At 36.6% G+C, this 16,554-nt stretch overlaps 1 protein-coding gene across 3 annotated transcripts in view; it reads left to right on the top strand.

The window, feature by feature from the left end:
* The window catches only part of LOC116301702 (uncharacterized), a 43,107-nt gene that overhangs the window by 13,962 nt on the left and 12,591 nt on the right, over nt 1–16,554 (top strand). For 2 of the 3 annotated variants that reach the window (XM_089030725.1, XM_089030723.1), the window contains exons 2-7: nt 1,227–1,363; nt 5,164–5,290; nt 9,695–9,851; nt 14,983–15,660; nt 15,896–16,075; nt 16,292–16,390. In XM_089030725.1, the coding sequence (XP_088886851.1) occupies nt 9,773–9,851; nt 14,983–15,660; nt 15,896–16,075; nt 16,292–16,390 (1,036 nt within the window). In that variant the 5' untranslated portion in view covers nt 1,227–1,363; nt 5,164–5,290; nt 9,695–9,772. Of the gene's footprint in view, nt 1–1,226; nt 1,364–5,163; nt 5,291–9,241; nt 9,499–9,694; nt 9,852–14,982; nt 15,661–15,895; nt 16,076–16,291; nt 16,391–16,554 lie in introns of those variants that run through there. The other variant, XM_089030726.1, reaches the window with a different exon arrangement.

Genomic DNA, 16,554 nt, shown 5'->3' with positions numbered 1-16,554 from the left:
TATCTCCACTAATATTAATGCATAAGTTATTTAATTAGAATATCTATCTATATCTATATATATATATATACAGTATATATATTCAGGAAAAAATATTTAGCAATTCTTAGCTGCTGCCAATAGTAAGGTAAAACACTCGTAGTTTTAAGTAATTAATGATCGCGTGTAGGTTTTACAAGTTCGATGCTCGGCTTTAAGGGCTTTAAGGGGCATTCATAATAAGTTAACGCTAAGTTATGCTTATGACCGTCGTCTGCTCAAGACTTCTTCCACAAATCACTATTGACAATATTCAAAACACAATATTGAAAGTAAAATCCGAAACTAACTGAGAAATAATCAAGAGAAAATTAGTTCCGATTTAGATCAGCCCTGAGGCTATTTCAGTCCCCAATGGGGTAAGGGCTGTGGGGTATTCTAATATATCGAAGGGTACTCAAGGGATGATCGTCGTATCTTAATCTTATTGGTCGAAATCTTAAGTCACTCTCTCTTTTAAGAGTGAAAATGGAAAAGCTATAGGTTTTTAGTACGTCTCGAAAAATAGTATTTATCTTGAGATTCAAAGTGGTATCATTTAGAACTAAAATTAAGCCAGAATCAAGCGCAATATCTCTCTTTTTGGGCGGTTAAATTTATCTTTTTTGACGATCATCCAAAAAACGATCATCGAGTACCAATCCCGACACCCCGAAATTTTAGAAAAGAAAAGAAAAGAAAACTTCGCACTCCGCCGCGCTCTCACATACCATTCGACGCAGTGTGTTTGTTATTTAATGGTAGATAATCCCAGATTAAAGTGTGATCAACTATTCAAATATTAGTTAAACAAAAAACTCAATAATCCATTTTGTCCGGCAAATATTGCGTCCCACGACGCAACGCAGTCCTCGTTTTGTGGTTTTCATGGCATTCAGAAATTCAAATATCTGAGAAATTTCTAGAACATACGTCAGTCAGCAAGCTCGATCTCCGCATTCGTGGTTTTGTAGGCAGACTTGATTCGAACATCTGAACGAATTCATCCAGTAGATCCATCCTTGTCAAGCCGCGCATGAAGTATACATTTAGCTAGAGCAGTGTAAGAAGCTGTCCTGTTATCAATACATGAAAGGTTTTTTTTTCGCGGGTTAAATGTGTTTTAATTCCATATGATTATCATAAAATGGATTGCATGTAAGTTGTCTTTTGATGAGGGTTTTGTTATGATTGTTATTTTTTTGTAGCAGGAATTGCCTGTTGTGGTTACCCACTGTCCAAACACACAACGACTGCAAAGAAGAGAGTTCCATCACCAGGAACTCGACAACCGCACGTTGAGTTCGTTCTTCCAGTTGGTCCAGTGAGAGTCTTTCTAGATAAGGTATCTAAGAGTGGCTTTATTTTATTCTTAACGCTCAGAATGTTTTGATGCTGTGAACCACGACTTGAAAACAAACTTTTAGTACTGAAGTCTCAGATACAAGGTTTCTTTATCGACCGTAGATAAAGAATCAATCATTCAACTTTTACTGTTAAGCCCAAGACCTAGAGATGGGCCAGGACGGGGTGGGGTAGACCTTTTTAAGTGGGGGGGAGGGGGGACGACACAGTCAAACTTCCTAACCTTGGAATCTAATGAAGGTCAAAACTCTACACCCCCGGCCAGAATGAACAGATTCTTTAACTTAAAACAGATCAAGGAAAATGACAAATAACTTTCCCTGAGGGACGGGTTTACCATTAAGCAATATCGAACTCTATTCTTTTAGAAATAACATAGAGTCGAAAAGTTTAATTTTGACTGATTCACACGGAATCAAATATCGCAGCAAATCAGTCCATCAAGCAAACAAAGAAGGATCGGAATTACATCAAACAGAAGACAATAGCTGAAAGGTTTCGTCATTAAGACATCCTTTTAAATCTTGTCCATCCTTTTAACTTATACTCTAAGTGCAATGATAGGACATTCTTTCCTAGGGCTAGCTATATTAACTGTAGCTAGACGATTGCACTCTTCCATTAAGCTCGACTGTGACTATAAGGGTTTACGAGTAGATGGAAGGCGTTCGTCATTAAGTAGAGTGCTTACTCATTCCTGGGGGACAAATTAGTGCAAGCGACAAGAATTGTTCAGATTATGCATAGCCCTTAACGTCTATTTCTTTCTCTCTCTCTCTCTCTCTCTCTCTCTCTCTCTCTCTCTCTCTCTCTCTCTCTCTCTCTCTCTCTTCCTTCCTTCCTTCCTATTACATCCCCTTGGAGACAGCTATTACCATATATGAGGCTCTCGTTTTACCTTGGTTTGACTATTGTGACGTGGCCGATTACATCCCCTTGGAGACAGCTATTACCATATATGAGGCTCTCGTTTTACCTTGGTTTGACTATTGTGACGTGGCCGATTACATCCCCTTGGAGACAGCTATTACCATATATGAGGCTCTCGTTTTACCTTGGTTTGACTATTGTGACGTGGTATGGGATAATTTACCAGTAACGTCTGCTGAAAGATTGCAAAAAATGCAAAATAGAGCTGCAAGAATAATAACAAAAAGCAGCTACGATGTCAGATCTAGTGATATTTTAACTTCTTTAGGCTGGAAAAGCTTACAAAGAAGAAGAAAGGAGCATAAAGCAATAATGATGTTTAAGACTTTAAATGCACTTGCACCAAAATCTGTAAGGGAACTCTTTTATTTTCAAGAAAATACCTACGATTTTCGTGGTAGAGAGAAGTGCTTAAAGTTACCGAAACCCAGCACTGAGTTTTTAAAAAGAGCTCTCTCTTATGACGGTGCAAAAGTGTGGAACTCGTTACCCCAAAGTGTCAGACTGTCCAATAATTTAAAATCTTTTAAGAGGAATCTTTCGTCTGTTGATTGGTCCTTAACACTTTAATTACTATAATATTTTTGGGGGGTAGATGAGAATTTATTTCATAAATCTGTCTATATATTCTTAACGTTATTATTAATTTTTTATATATATTACCTATGAAACTCGGTTTTCATGAAAACCAATTTGTACATTGATGAAATTTCCCGAGATTAAATAAAAGACATCTGCGCGCTATGAGCCGATGAGTGAGGCAGGCGGCAGGGAAGGAAGGGAGGAAGAAGGAAGGAGGAGGGGACGGAGGGAGGGGGAGGGCGGGGGGAGGGGGGAGGGAGGGAGTGAGGGAGGGAGGCGAGTGAGGGAGGGAGGAGGGAGGGGTGGGTGGGGAGGGGTTGCGGGGGTCTTGTGCGCGGGTCAGTGATTCGGCGTTCTGTTTTTCTTCTTTCTTTCTTCTTTCTTCTTTGTTCTTTCTTTCTTTTTTCTTTATTCTTTCTTTCTTTTTTTTTTCTTTCTTTCTTCTTTCTTCTTTCTTTTTTCTTTCTTCACTTTTACCTCCTTTACATTTTTTCTTTCGTTTGCTTTCCAACCTATATAAAACAAGATCTCGCCATCTGATATAACTCGCATGCTGCAGACGATTTTAATCTGGTTTTGTAGTGTTACAAAAAGCTGAACCATATATGTATATATATTTTTAGAGTAAAATGGTTAGATATGAAAAACAACTAATAAAAAGAATCAATAAAACCAAATCAATTGAAATATTTCGTGGTTTCAAACTACTTACGTTAAATATTTTATTCCTGACAAAGTTAACTTTGTATATGAGAATAAATATAGGATATATATTTGTACTGCGGTAATAATTTTCCTAATTGAGCTCAACTGATCTATATCAAGCAACTTCTACAGCTGCTAATTATAAGACTTAGAAAAAAATTCTGAGTCTTGAACGAAATTTGAAAGTTAACTATGGTGATTTCGAAATTTGTAATCCTTAAAAAGAGAATAAAATAACAAAAACGAAAAAAAATCCTCCATGTCTGTATACACCTATTTCAAAAAACGTTGTCATCGCCAAAGGCCATTCCGACATGGAAATGGTTTCGTATGAATACAAAGGCATCGAATCAGTTTTAACACTAAGGTCCATGTTATTGACATGAATGAGAAGCTGAAACACAAGTAATTCCAGCTATTCTTGGATCTTGGAAAGACCTATCGACTATCGCTTTGCGCCTATTACTTATTGCCTAACGCCTTTGGCGATGACAACGTTTTTTGAAATAGATGTATACTAACAAAAGATCGACACTTTGAAATACAACTAAGATGGCGGCTATGAAAACTCTACTGACTGAAACATATATCTCAATCTTCTTTCTCGTACATCAAAACTAATTGATGGAAGAAATAATCGGTGAAATAAAAATGATGAATTTTCTTCTTATTTTTCAGTATATTGTACTATAATCTAGTCAAAATATACACAAAAATGCATTAATTTTTTAAGATAAATGAGGTTACTTTTAACTCAACATTAACTGAAAAAGACCTTGGAGCCCTCCAAGCAATATATCTGTCAATTTATCCGTACAAACGACTTTCATGACTTCCGCACACAAAAAAGGTAATTAGAAAATATATTTATGGGTCATTTTTCTGCAAATGTAAACGAAACAGTGTTTTCCACCTGCTCGAGAGTGGAGAGTTCTCGATTCAAAGAGGTTCAAGTTCTGAACTGACATAAATGATTTGAATGTGATTGGTTATGAAGTCTTTAGGCTCTTTTCATTGCTTCGTGAATGTTCCAGATAATATGCAGAGACAATTTTTCTATAGTTTGACAAATACAAGTGATTGCATTTTTGGGAAACAATCAACGCACTACTTAGGCAAGCAACCACATATTTTTTCAATAACTTCAGAATTAGGATTTGAAATTGCGAAACGAAAATAAGGACGTATGTGAAACGATATATTCGAACGCACGGACAAGGTTCTAGGACTGTCGTACCCACAATGAAGTTGTCGTCACAAAAGCTTAAGACACTCTACTTGCTTATGGCCTAAAAACTTAGTATATTCTTATTTTCTTATTTTTCTTATTCGCAAAATCTAATCGTGACTTTGAACTAATAAAAGAAATACCAGCGGGGAGGCGTTTAGCAGATTATTTCCTCGTACGAATTGGTAAATTTTCTAATGACGATTACCAGTCAGCTACCTCGTTTATTTGTCCACATTCCTTTTGTCCATTTTCCTCCACTATTTTTGAAAATTGAGTCTTATTATTTATTAAATTTCTCAAATATTAAATTCTTTCTTGTGTAATTTCTACAGAAAAAGTTATCTTCGTCGACCTATCAACCAATTCACAGCCATCGTCTATCCAGTGGTTAGGGGCGAGACAAGTTTCGCGCGCCAGATTTCACTAGCTGTTCATGATCGAGTTTCAATAAGGTATTAGGTAAGTAAAGTACGTCACATAATGTACAACAGAGGTACTGGGTTATCAGTATGATCGTTTCAATTTCCTTTCCTTTCCTTTCCTTTCCTTTCCTTTCCTTTCATTCACGACGGTCGAACCTCTCTACTACGGGCGCCCACTGAGATGTAACCGTGGCTTTTAAGGGGAGTTTTAGAGTAAAAGAAGCTTTGCTCGTGTGTGGTGTCAGTATAACGTGGGTGTCAGAGTCAAAGATACTTTAGCCGTCAGTTCAAGCTAGTGCTTTAGATTTTTGTTTTTTGTTAATCCTCGATTTTTGCTAGCATTTTCTTATGATTTCTTGTTATAAAATTCGGACGGACGGACGGACGGACGGACGGACGGACGGATAGATGAATGGATGGATGGATGAATAAAAGAATGGAATAACAGAGGAACGGATAGATGAAAGAAAACATGTTTTAGTTAGTTATTCAAAAGTATCTGTTATCTAAATGGATTACTCCAGTCACTGTTCATTATTTTCACAACTTTTTACCGAGCCGTATTGTCCGAACTTAAAGCAGCTGCCCACCAAAACAAAAAGGAATTTAATTAAATCACTAACTAAGAAAAGATGGTTTAGCTTCATTTCTGAACGGCCTTTTCAATCAACGCCTACAATTTCCTATGTTTAGAAAATGGGTTTTATTCCACAAAAATATACGTGTCGAGACAAGCGATAAAATACAAAAAGGCCGCTGAATGTTATCACATTTACTTATGGTACGCTATGCAAAACTTAAAGTAACTCACATCTTGATATCAGAATTGTATTCATCTTCAATACCATATTTATATCACAGGACAATCTGACCTATTACTAGAAAATTCCATTGCTGGATTGAAATCATTGAAAAGTGCTGGAAATAACATGAGTTAAAGTCAAGTTTCCAACCTTTTGGATACTAAATTTCATCGTTTAGAAGTACAGTGACTTCCGTTTGGTGTGGTGTGGAAATACCATTAGAAGTCACCAAGATCCCTTTATAGTATAACTCAAAAAAGTAATTGTATGTGTGAAAATAAATACATTCATATATTTTCCGTCGATTGAAGTGATCAATTACTCAGTCTCCCGAGATAGAGATAAAGGTTCATGTTTGAGTTTTCGAAGCCAGATTGAATAGGAATTTAGTAGTTGGTCTATTTAGCAGGAGGAAAACAGGAGAACTGATAGAAAAACCCTCGAAGCTCAGGAGAGACCCAACCAACAAACCCTACTCGCATACGACACTGAGCCTGGTGAGACTCAAACCTGGGTCACATCGAGAGGGGCGCATCACTAACATCGTTCACCACTCGTGCTTTGAACATCGACCAGGTGATGAAATGCCTGAGTCAACATTCAAATTTAATATTTGCAAAGTGAGTTTCTGCGGAAATAACATCTTTGTCGTTGAGTCGAAAGAGAATCTTCGCTGGACAATCTTTCTGTCAACTTGTTGCGCAGATGAGACTACCTGTACAAGTAACACACCGCGATCTTGAATGGATCCTTCTCAAACGTATGGTGGATGCCAGACTAACATGAAAATGTAAAAGAAAACACACTTTTTCTTGATGGAATTTGTGGCATTTCTTTTGTATTTTGATGATAGCCTTGCAACCAAGAATATTTATAGAAGCGGGGTCCATTGCCGCAATCGTTACGAGAAGCTAATAGAATCAATTTCTACATTTCATAACGATTGTGGCAACTCTTGTGACTTTTCATTTAGCGTAGCATAATCTCCGGCAACTCGTTTTGCTACTGAAGATATGCCTTGACAGTCTTTTGCGCAAGGCGTAAATCCATCAAACTCAATGTTTGCAAATGTTTGATGAAATATTGTGTAACATTATCCGTGTAACTTCAACGCACTTTTATATTGCGGCAAAAAGCAACATCATCATCGCCATTATCATCAACGAACAACCAACATCATGGTCATCACGATTCGTGCCATCATCACCACTCACCAACAACATCAACAAAAGTAGCAACAACTACATCGCTTGCGTTTAAGTGTTCATGCAACGCACTTTTTCACGTTATCGCGGCGCGAAGAAACATTATCATCAACGATACAACCAACATCATGGTCATCACAATCCAAATGATCATCACCATTATCATCACCAACGACATCAACAAAAGTTGCACGTTACGTCTCTGCCTTTCTAATGTATTCCTTCCTCACTGAGTTGCGGGAGTTCTTTCGTCCTGTGGCAACCTTGTTGCAACTAGGTGTATTTATTTATTTATTTATTTATTTATTTATTTATTTATTTATTTATTTATTTATTTATTTATGTATGTATGTATTTATTTATTTATTTATTTATTTACTTTTATATAGGATATTTAAATTTAATCATGTTATTATTATATTAAGTATTAAGGGTAGGGGTAGACCTCATAAATTTTAATCATATTTTAGATTGTATTGTAGTAGATAGGAGGTCCACATCAGCGAAAGCAGCCATACCTTAACCTTGTTAAAAATAAAGTATGTCATGTCAACAATGTGACCCCGGCGCGCGTTTGATTTCCCGGCCTCAGGCTAGGTGTCGTACACAGGTAGAGTTCTTTGTTGGTTCTCTCCTGTGCTTCGAGGGTTTTTCTCCGGGTTTTCCTATTTTTCCTCCCTCCACAAAAATAAACTTCTAATTTCTAATGGGTTGCAAAAGTGTTAGGCTTCCCGTCCACCACGGAGTAGTAAATCCGATTTTGAAGACAATACAGCATACCAATGACCAACTCGGCACTTTCCCAACTATTCAGCGAAAAGCATAAAAATATTGAAAAACCACAATATTGAAGTATCGCCGGGTAAAAACGCTGTTGAAAAGGTTTCAAAAGTTTTTTTTTTTTTTACATACGAAATTACAAGTTTTAAATTAGACATTCAGTAAAAAAAAAAACAGTGGAAAGGTTTATTACAACCCAAAAGGGTTAATTAGAAGATTCTGAACCTTATTTAGTAATTAAATGATATGACTATTAAGTTATATAAAATAGAAACATATGTACATATGTGCTCAAAATAACAGTTTTAATACAGATCTATATTTACAAGTTATTGAAGTACATGTTTACAAAGATATGAGGTATGTTTTAAAACGTTTTCTATAACTTTTAAGTGTAGGTTTATTTTTCATTTCAAGAGGTACTTATTCCGACTATTCCAGGTTTCGGCTGCCGCGTATTTTACGCCAAACTTACCATAATTTAGATTTTAACGAGGCAAATAAAAAAATTTATTCGCTTTAGAGCGGGTATTATAAGTATGAATTAAATTTATATCCTTTAGGTAATTAGCGAAAGTGTATGTAGACTTATACAAAGGTAACAAGAAAAGCAGGCCAAAAAAGTAATTCTTGCAGCATTTCATATCGAGAAAATAAGCATTATTCAATTGTGATCGTATGTAAATACAACATTTCAATCTTTTTTTTTTCTTTTATCTTTTACAATAATCAATGTGTTTTCCATTAGTGATGTCTCTTCCGGTGTAGTTCGATCCTCCCGATTTTAGTATCTAGGTTCTACCCTGCGTTGCTAAGAACAGTATTTTAACGCCTCCATTCGTTCATTATTGGATTACAGACACATTAGATGATAGTTAATATTGCAATAATGATATTAAAATTTTATTTCAAAATTACTTATTAATTGCTATTTTCTTCCTAACGTCTGTAGCTTTCTCTTATTCAATTTCAAAATTCCAATTCCAATCTCAAATTCAATTCAAAAGAAACTTTCCGGGGTTATCCAGACAAGACGTAAAGGAAAGAAAGACATGGAGATTACAGTAGCGGAAATAAAGAGAAAAGTTTTAAGAAACTCAATAGAGAAGATATGATGATTGTTTTCTTTTTTTTTTTTTTTTTTTTTTGACAGCATTTCATAGATGCTTTTCACCACATTGACTGACGTCACATCCGATCTCCAACCAACACAGAAAATTACAGAATAGCTAGATTAGAAATATCCTTTACTATCTATATTCAGCTAGTTGCCTCTGGAGTCAGTGAGACATTGATTGAATAAGCGAATTTCAACGGCCTCTTTTTCCAAAGACATTACTTAGAAAATATTTTTGAAGTGTTTGGTCCAATAGCTGGATATCAAATGACAATGGCGAAAATACTTAGGGAATTGCCTAGTGATCTGTGACGTCTAGGTCTGCGAATATCTTGACTCAGTAAGTTCAAATATCCTTGATCATGACTGAACTGAGTTTCTGCGTGACTCACACGCCAAGAATTATTCAATTATCCATCGTACTCACCAGAACATGTTAACAATCAGCAATATTACATTTACTGAGTTGACAGCGTTGTGGTAAACCGTAGTCAACCGAAAAAATATTATAGACACCTTCAATGTTTATTTTACAGATCAAGTTTGAAAGATTCAAGTCTGGTAAACCGTCTCTACAAAGCTAATAAGAATATGTCCTTCTGAATTTGAAAGTAATGAAGCTCAAGTTCTCGATATTGTGGTGTTGTTTTTTCACTGTTATTCTCGTCGCAAAAAAACAAGAAGCTAAATCTGGTAAGTAATTTTTCCTTACGTTTTAATTGCCAGCAAAACAAATTATGTCTTACTATATTCATTCATGCTTAAGTAAGTACCAAAAGGTTAAAGCAAAGTCGTGAAAAGCTCATAAAACTCATACCAAAATCACGCCACATTGACTTATGAAGAAAAATATTAATCTAACTAAAAATGCAAGAGATTCCAATCTTAGAAACCTCAGTTTTGTTGTCTTTACAGTTTTGTTATATAGCGCGGAAAAAGTCTTCCTATTCGCAATTGAAAGCCCTGAATCTCCCACTGACATTAATTATACCAAGTGAATGCATTGAACTCTGTATTGTTCACAGAGAACATTCAGATTATTATTTCATCTACGTACTGCAAAACCCTTGATAATATAATTTACAGTTGAATCGGCAATTTCCTTCCACTTACAAAGGTCCCAAAGGGATGCCTCTAACTAAGGGGTTATGGAACACTATTAAACTTAAAGCCAAACAAAATTTTATGCCTCTATGAAGTTGTAAACAAATTAATGATGGTAATTGAAGGGTCCTTAACAGCAGTGTAGATATATTATTCGCGAGAGTCGAATCTTGAAGATTGCTATCAATAGAGTTGTCCAAGCGTTCACATTCCGTTCGTCGTGACTTCGAATAAATGTTACAATTCCAACTGACGAGGTCAATTAGTAAACTTTGGGTTGACCTAGCTAAAGACTATTCGTTACTTTTCAAAACTCTGAATTCTGAGACCGAGGTTCCGTTTTTTTCTAGCTAACATAAACTTCTCTATTTCATTTTAATTTAAGATCAAGATACAGATCGGCTATAATGCTCAAGGTTTAAGAAAGGATTCTTTCTTAATCTTTAAATTGACTTGACCTTTTTAGCGCTCCCGTTTGGAAAATCATTTTGTACGACTCACGCGTGGACAAAATAAAGCTCTTTTCCGACGACTTAATGAAGGATTATCTGTTCTTTGTGTTGTTGATCGCGGTATTGTTGGTCGGTTGTTGCAAACTGTGTTTAAGACAAGATTCAAAGTGACAGGATTCCGATTGTTCGGAAGTGAAATTCAGTATTAAAAAAGGGTTCTGATATTAATAATCTATAAATATGTTGTTGTTTTTCAATTAGCATTTGAAACAGTTTGGTCATCCATTTCCCATTTATTCATCCCATCCTATGTACTTAATATCTATTCCATCCATCCATCCATCCATCCATCCATCCATCCATCCATCCATCCATCATCCATCCATCCATCCATCCATCCATCCATCCATCCGTCCGTCCGTCCGTCCGTCCGTCCGTCCGTCCGTCCATCCACCATTTATGCATTCTTTTCATCCATCAATCCATCCATCCTTCCTTCCACGTTTTCATTTTTTTTCGACAGTTTATTTTCTCCCACCTATTCAAAGTATTTATTGTAATAACCGCAAGCGTCAATCGTTGAACAAGTCATCCTGTTTCATTCACATTCTAGAATGAATAGCAATAAATTCTACGTCTACTTGCCAAACCGCCATCTAAACTAAACACAATTTAGAATAAAAAAAACTCGTTTAAACCACTCTAATAACTCCTACATACAGACGTGGTATAAACTTTAATCCTGGAAGTAATTACTTTGCTTGGTAATTCCTTCGAAAGATTAACTTTTGAGCTGTACATGTTTTTGTCTCCTGAAAAGAGATTTTCATCAATAAGTGAATTTTAAAAGTAATCCTTCGCCATGCAGTCGTTTGAATGTTGTGGCTTCTAGGACTATAAGTGGGAAGTTCCTTTAGCCCTATTTGCAATAAAGATAAAATGTGTGGGTTTTTTTATTTAGAAAATTCTAGTAACCTTTGATATTTTTTACAGACTGTGGTAACAGCCGAACAGATACGAGTTTTCCTGTCGTATAATTTAATCTTAGGAGATCAGTTTAAAATCAAAATTAAAATCAAAATTGATTGATGCTGCACGGCTTTTTTTTTTTTTTTTTTTTTTTTTCTAGCTGGAACCTGCATGTCTGGAGCCCTCCAGAAAGATTGTAATCAAAGCTTCCAAATAGATATGGAAAACAGGAGAAATTGGCAGTAGACTATTGGCTTTTGTGTGGTGCATATTTGGGAAATACGTCGACAGTCTTGCCAGAAAATAAAACATTACATTCAAATCAAAACACCACTGTGAGAAACTTTGACTTAAATTTTCTGATTCTTTATCTTGTTAAATTTAGTTTTGATTGACATCATTGTTTAAAAGGAACTACCGATGTATTTATTTGAGTCTATTGTTCAAGCTTAAAAGTAGATTTTCTCAAGCCTTTTAATTAACATCAGTTAACATCTCCGCTCAGAAATTTGTTTAAAAAATAATAAAATAAAATAAGGATATCGATACGTAACGAATATTCTACATTTCTGACAATGAAATGAGGAGTTTTCGACTATAGTTCTTTTTTTTTTTAAAGCGAGGGATAAGGGATGAGATAGACGCGAGGAAAAGAGAGTGGTTTGTGAATTTGTTCATTTTGCAGCCTCGTTTGTCGAAGAATTGTTGTAAGAATTTTCATTTTAGAGCACGTCTTGGGGATAACCGGCAAGGGAGTTCCGTCATGAAGAATATAAAAAAAATACTTCTTCCTAGTGGACCAATTTCTTAAGATTAAACGAGAAACCATTTCACAAAAAAAAAGACTTGGATATTATTTCCGTCATCATTTTTCAAATACAGATTGTAAAGGGTTTGTAAAGTGGACTTCAAATGTACAAGTAGCTCAGGTATTAGCAATCCAATTTAGCAAGAGCCCTTCAGTCTTTTACTGCACGTACATGATCGACTCAAAGTTTACAAGCCATTACGTGCCAATTGTTCATGGAATTTACTAACGACATCGTTACAGTTTCTTCGAAATTTTCTCAAGTAAACGTTAATGGTTTTTGCACATGGTGTGGCTGATCAATATCTTTTCATTAAGCTCTCATTTTGTTTCATCAAGCTCCTCGATTGTTGTCGGTGCTTCCTGTCTTTTAATTATAGTCTTAAAATAAACTAACGTATTTTTTAATTAAGTAGGAAAAAACTTGCGATTATGTTTTTTTTCCGTTATGAGTCTTTGTCATCATTAAAGACCATGGTGGTTCCCCTCTCCTCCCCCCTCAGTTTCACACACAAACACACACACACACACACACACACACACACACACACACACACACACACACACACACACACACACACACACACGCACGCACGAACACTAACCATCGGTCACACAAGGGAAATTATCTATCACAATTGCGATATCTGCTTCATAATATAAACGTTACTGATTTTGCGGGCCAGAAGGTGGATTTACCTGAAACAGTCCCTTTACCCCATGCTATGGGGCTGAGTTCAAGATTAGCGCTGTATCCGTCAGATATCAAATCCATGAAATATTTAACATAATAGTCTTTCTTTAATTTCTTTAATTTCCTAAAAATACTTTGCTTCAAGGACAAATTCAACTAAATTTCCAATCAAAACATGTTTCTTGTAAATTCTATATACACCTACTTCAATCAACGTTGTCATCGCCAAAGGCGATAGGCGACAGGCCATTCTCTCAACACTAAGGTCCATGTTCTTGACGAGAATAAGAAGAAACTCAAGTCATTCCAGTTATTCTTGGATTCTCCTATCGCTTTTCGCCTCTCCGCCTTTGGCGATGACAACGCTTTATCGAAATACAGGAGATATGTGTTCTATGTATATACATACAAAACCTTCGTTTCAATGATTGCTTGCGGCATTTTCGTGACAGTTCTAATAAGTTTAATTGTTATGTTATCTTCTTTGTAGTAATCTATAATCTCAGTGATAGCTTGTGTGTATTTGCATGCCTGCCAAGAATAACGCGGGATACAGGCATTAACTGCTGAAATTATCCCTAAGGCAATATGTGGACGAAAACAAGACACTTATTTTGGATATAATTGTTAATTATGGGAATACTGGTCAACGTCGTCGTCACTATTCATCATTGATTTTTTCCCCCAAACCACGGAATATAGAAGTAATAGCAAGCAAGGAACAAAATGCAACAAAAATGGCTGATTTTTTCACCTCTTTCGTTCTTTCTTTCTTTCTTTCTTTCTTTCTTTCTTGCGCAACTTAAAGCGCAGTTAATATTCAATGAACACTGCAACTTCTAGCGCAAAAGCCTTATAATTTCACCTTTTGACACAAAGCATTTTCTCAGTTATGTTTATTGCTTTGTCTATGGCTTGCTGAATGTTTATTTTCTAGCTTCACCAAAAGCATTGCTTTAGCATTTAATATAATATAATCATAATATAATCTGGAGTACAGGGAAAGAGATGCGTTTGCCCCGATTAACTGTGCTGTTTGCGGGCTCATAAAACAATAAATTGGAACTATCGGAGAAGGAAAGAACGACCTTTATAAAAGTTGATTGGTTAAGGGCTAATTGATATGAACGAGCTGAGGAAATTGAGTTTTGACGTTGACGTTGTTTTCATTAATTTTGAATCGTTTTCAAAGTGACGTGCAGGTGGGAGGAAGCTAATTGATTTGAGTTCATTGTCGAGAAGTTTGTTATTTCTAAAATTAAAGTGCAAATGAACCCTTCGACAACACTTCCAGTACTGATTCTACATGAAGTAAATAGTTGAATGGTAAAATATTTCTTGATTTGAGTGATGCGTTTCTAAGTTATGAAGGTTTATACTTCCAATATGCTAAAGAGGGTGACGTCTATTAAGGCTTGATCAAATATACAAAATCGAACTGGTTCATAGAAACAGTATTTAAAAAGCGTTATTATTTTACTTATGGTTTACATGAAAACTATTTTAAATTTGTATTTTCAAAATGGCCAGCATTTAGTAGAGCTCTGCTCTGCTCTGCTCTGCTCTGCTCTGCTCTGCTCTGCTCTGCTCTGCTCTGCTCTGCTCTGCTCTGCTCTGCTCTGCTCTGCTCTGCTCTGCTCTGCTCTGCTCTGCTCTGCTCTGCTCTGCTCTGCTCTGCTCTGCTCTGCTCTGCTCTGCTCTGCTCTGCTCTACTCTGCTCTGCTCTGTCGGGCAAGCAAAGCTAAACATGATGTGATTTCCCTATTTTTTATGTCATATATTTTTTCCATTGTGCAGGTTCCTCGTATGACGACGCTGTTCACTATTGGCCGCTTAACAATGGAACAGGTTTACGAGACGTCGTTACAAATACAACTGGAATAAGAGACGGCCTCGTCAAAGAGATTCACTTCGAGGGGAAGGGACCCGAGTATCTCTTCATATCCAAATCACGTGTTAATCTGGGAAACTTTAAAGGCAGTTGCCTCGTAGACCCAACCCAATGCAGTCCTTACTTGACAGTGTCCCTATGGTTGAGGTACTCCAGAAGAAGGGACATTTTTAGAAAACAGTTCTTCATAGGGACTAGAAGGAACCTTAAACATGGGGGACAACCGGGTTTTTCTATCATTGCCGATCCCAAAAAGGGGTCCATGGATCGCGTGACAATCTACTTCAACACTGACAAGAAATTATGGACTGGACACGTTAATATTCCGCATGGGATCTGGGCACAAGTAGGATTCACGTGGTCGAACGCCAGTGGTTTTGTTATTTTTAGAAATTGCGAGAGAGTTCAGTCTATAGTTTCTGGAACTGCGCAGATTTCGTCACGGAAGAGTAATAAAAACCTTTATCTTGTTAAAGCTCCCGGGAAAGGAAAAGCGGCCTACAATATTTCATTTGATGATATAGCTGTGTGGTATTCACCCTTGAATCAGATGCAGAAAGGACGAATTTGCTCGCATAAATTAGGTAAGTCTAATTTGTTCTAATAAATTGGGTACGTTTTGTGTTGCCTTATTTAGCAAGCCAGCAAAAGCTGCTGTCCTGATAAATAACATCCATTGTTTGATCCTCGGTGACCTCACACACTTGTTTTAAGGAGCAAGTGTGGCTTGGTTGGTTGGTTTACTGCCTGCTAAGCAAGAGGTCCATAGTTTGATCTTCATATATTCTACCGTAATGGTTGATGGTTTGTCTTCTTCAGAGTCCCCAGTGTTAGTGTCAACGTGCGATTCTGGTCCAGCATGGCTGACGGTCAAATGGAAGCCGTCAGACCCAGCCTACGATGCGATAACAGGTTTTTACGTGTTTTACAAACTGAAGACAAAATGGATGAAAATACAAACCAATAGCTCAGTGCGCATGCTCAGGATTGCTGGACTAGGTAAGAGGCTTTAATGCTATAATAGTGGAACGATTCTTTAATTTCAAATTCAGCTCTGTCGCTAAACAATTTTTGTGATTGTGGGAAGAACAAGAGACAGTAGATCTGACGACGTTTGTTTAAAAAATCACAGCGCGCACACACGGTTTGTGACAAAGGCACGAGTCTCTATCGTATTTCACTTGATGACATCATTGTTCTTGCAATTATTATCAGATCCTTCGTCGTCCGTAGAAATTCGAGTGCAGAACAAAATCCACAAAGGCCATGGAAGAACCAGCAATACAATTATCTGTAGAACTTCTGACCTTCACGGTAAGTCACGAAGAATGTGATACGTAGAGATTAAAGTCACTTTGACTTCTACGTCACGTTACACACTGATCACCTGTTTTCTTGTATCCGTCGACGGTACCCACTAGCTTGGGAGGGGAGAATGGGGGGGAGATAAGTCATGAAGAACATAATACATGGAGGCC

This window comes from Actinia tenebrosa, unplaced genomic scaffold (genome assembly GCF_029948245.1).
Source record: "Actinia tenebrosa isolate PJP-AT-01 unplaced genomic scaffold, QUT_ActTen_1.0 PGA_scaffold15__27_contigs__length_11533743, whole genome shotgun sequence".
Classification (NCBI taxonomy): domain Eukaryota; kingdom Metazoa; phylum Cnidaria; class Anthozoa; order Actiniaria; family Actiniidae; genus Actinia; species Actinia tenebrosa.
Note: the sequence above shows the minus strand (reverse complement) of the source record. Positions and strands in the feature narration are given on the sequence as shown.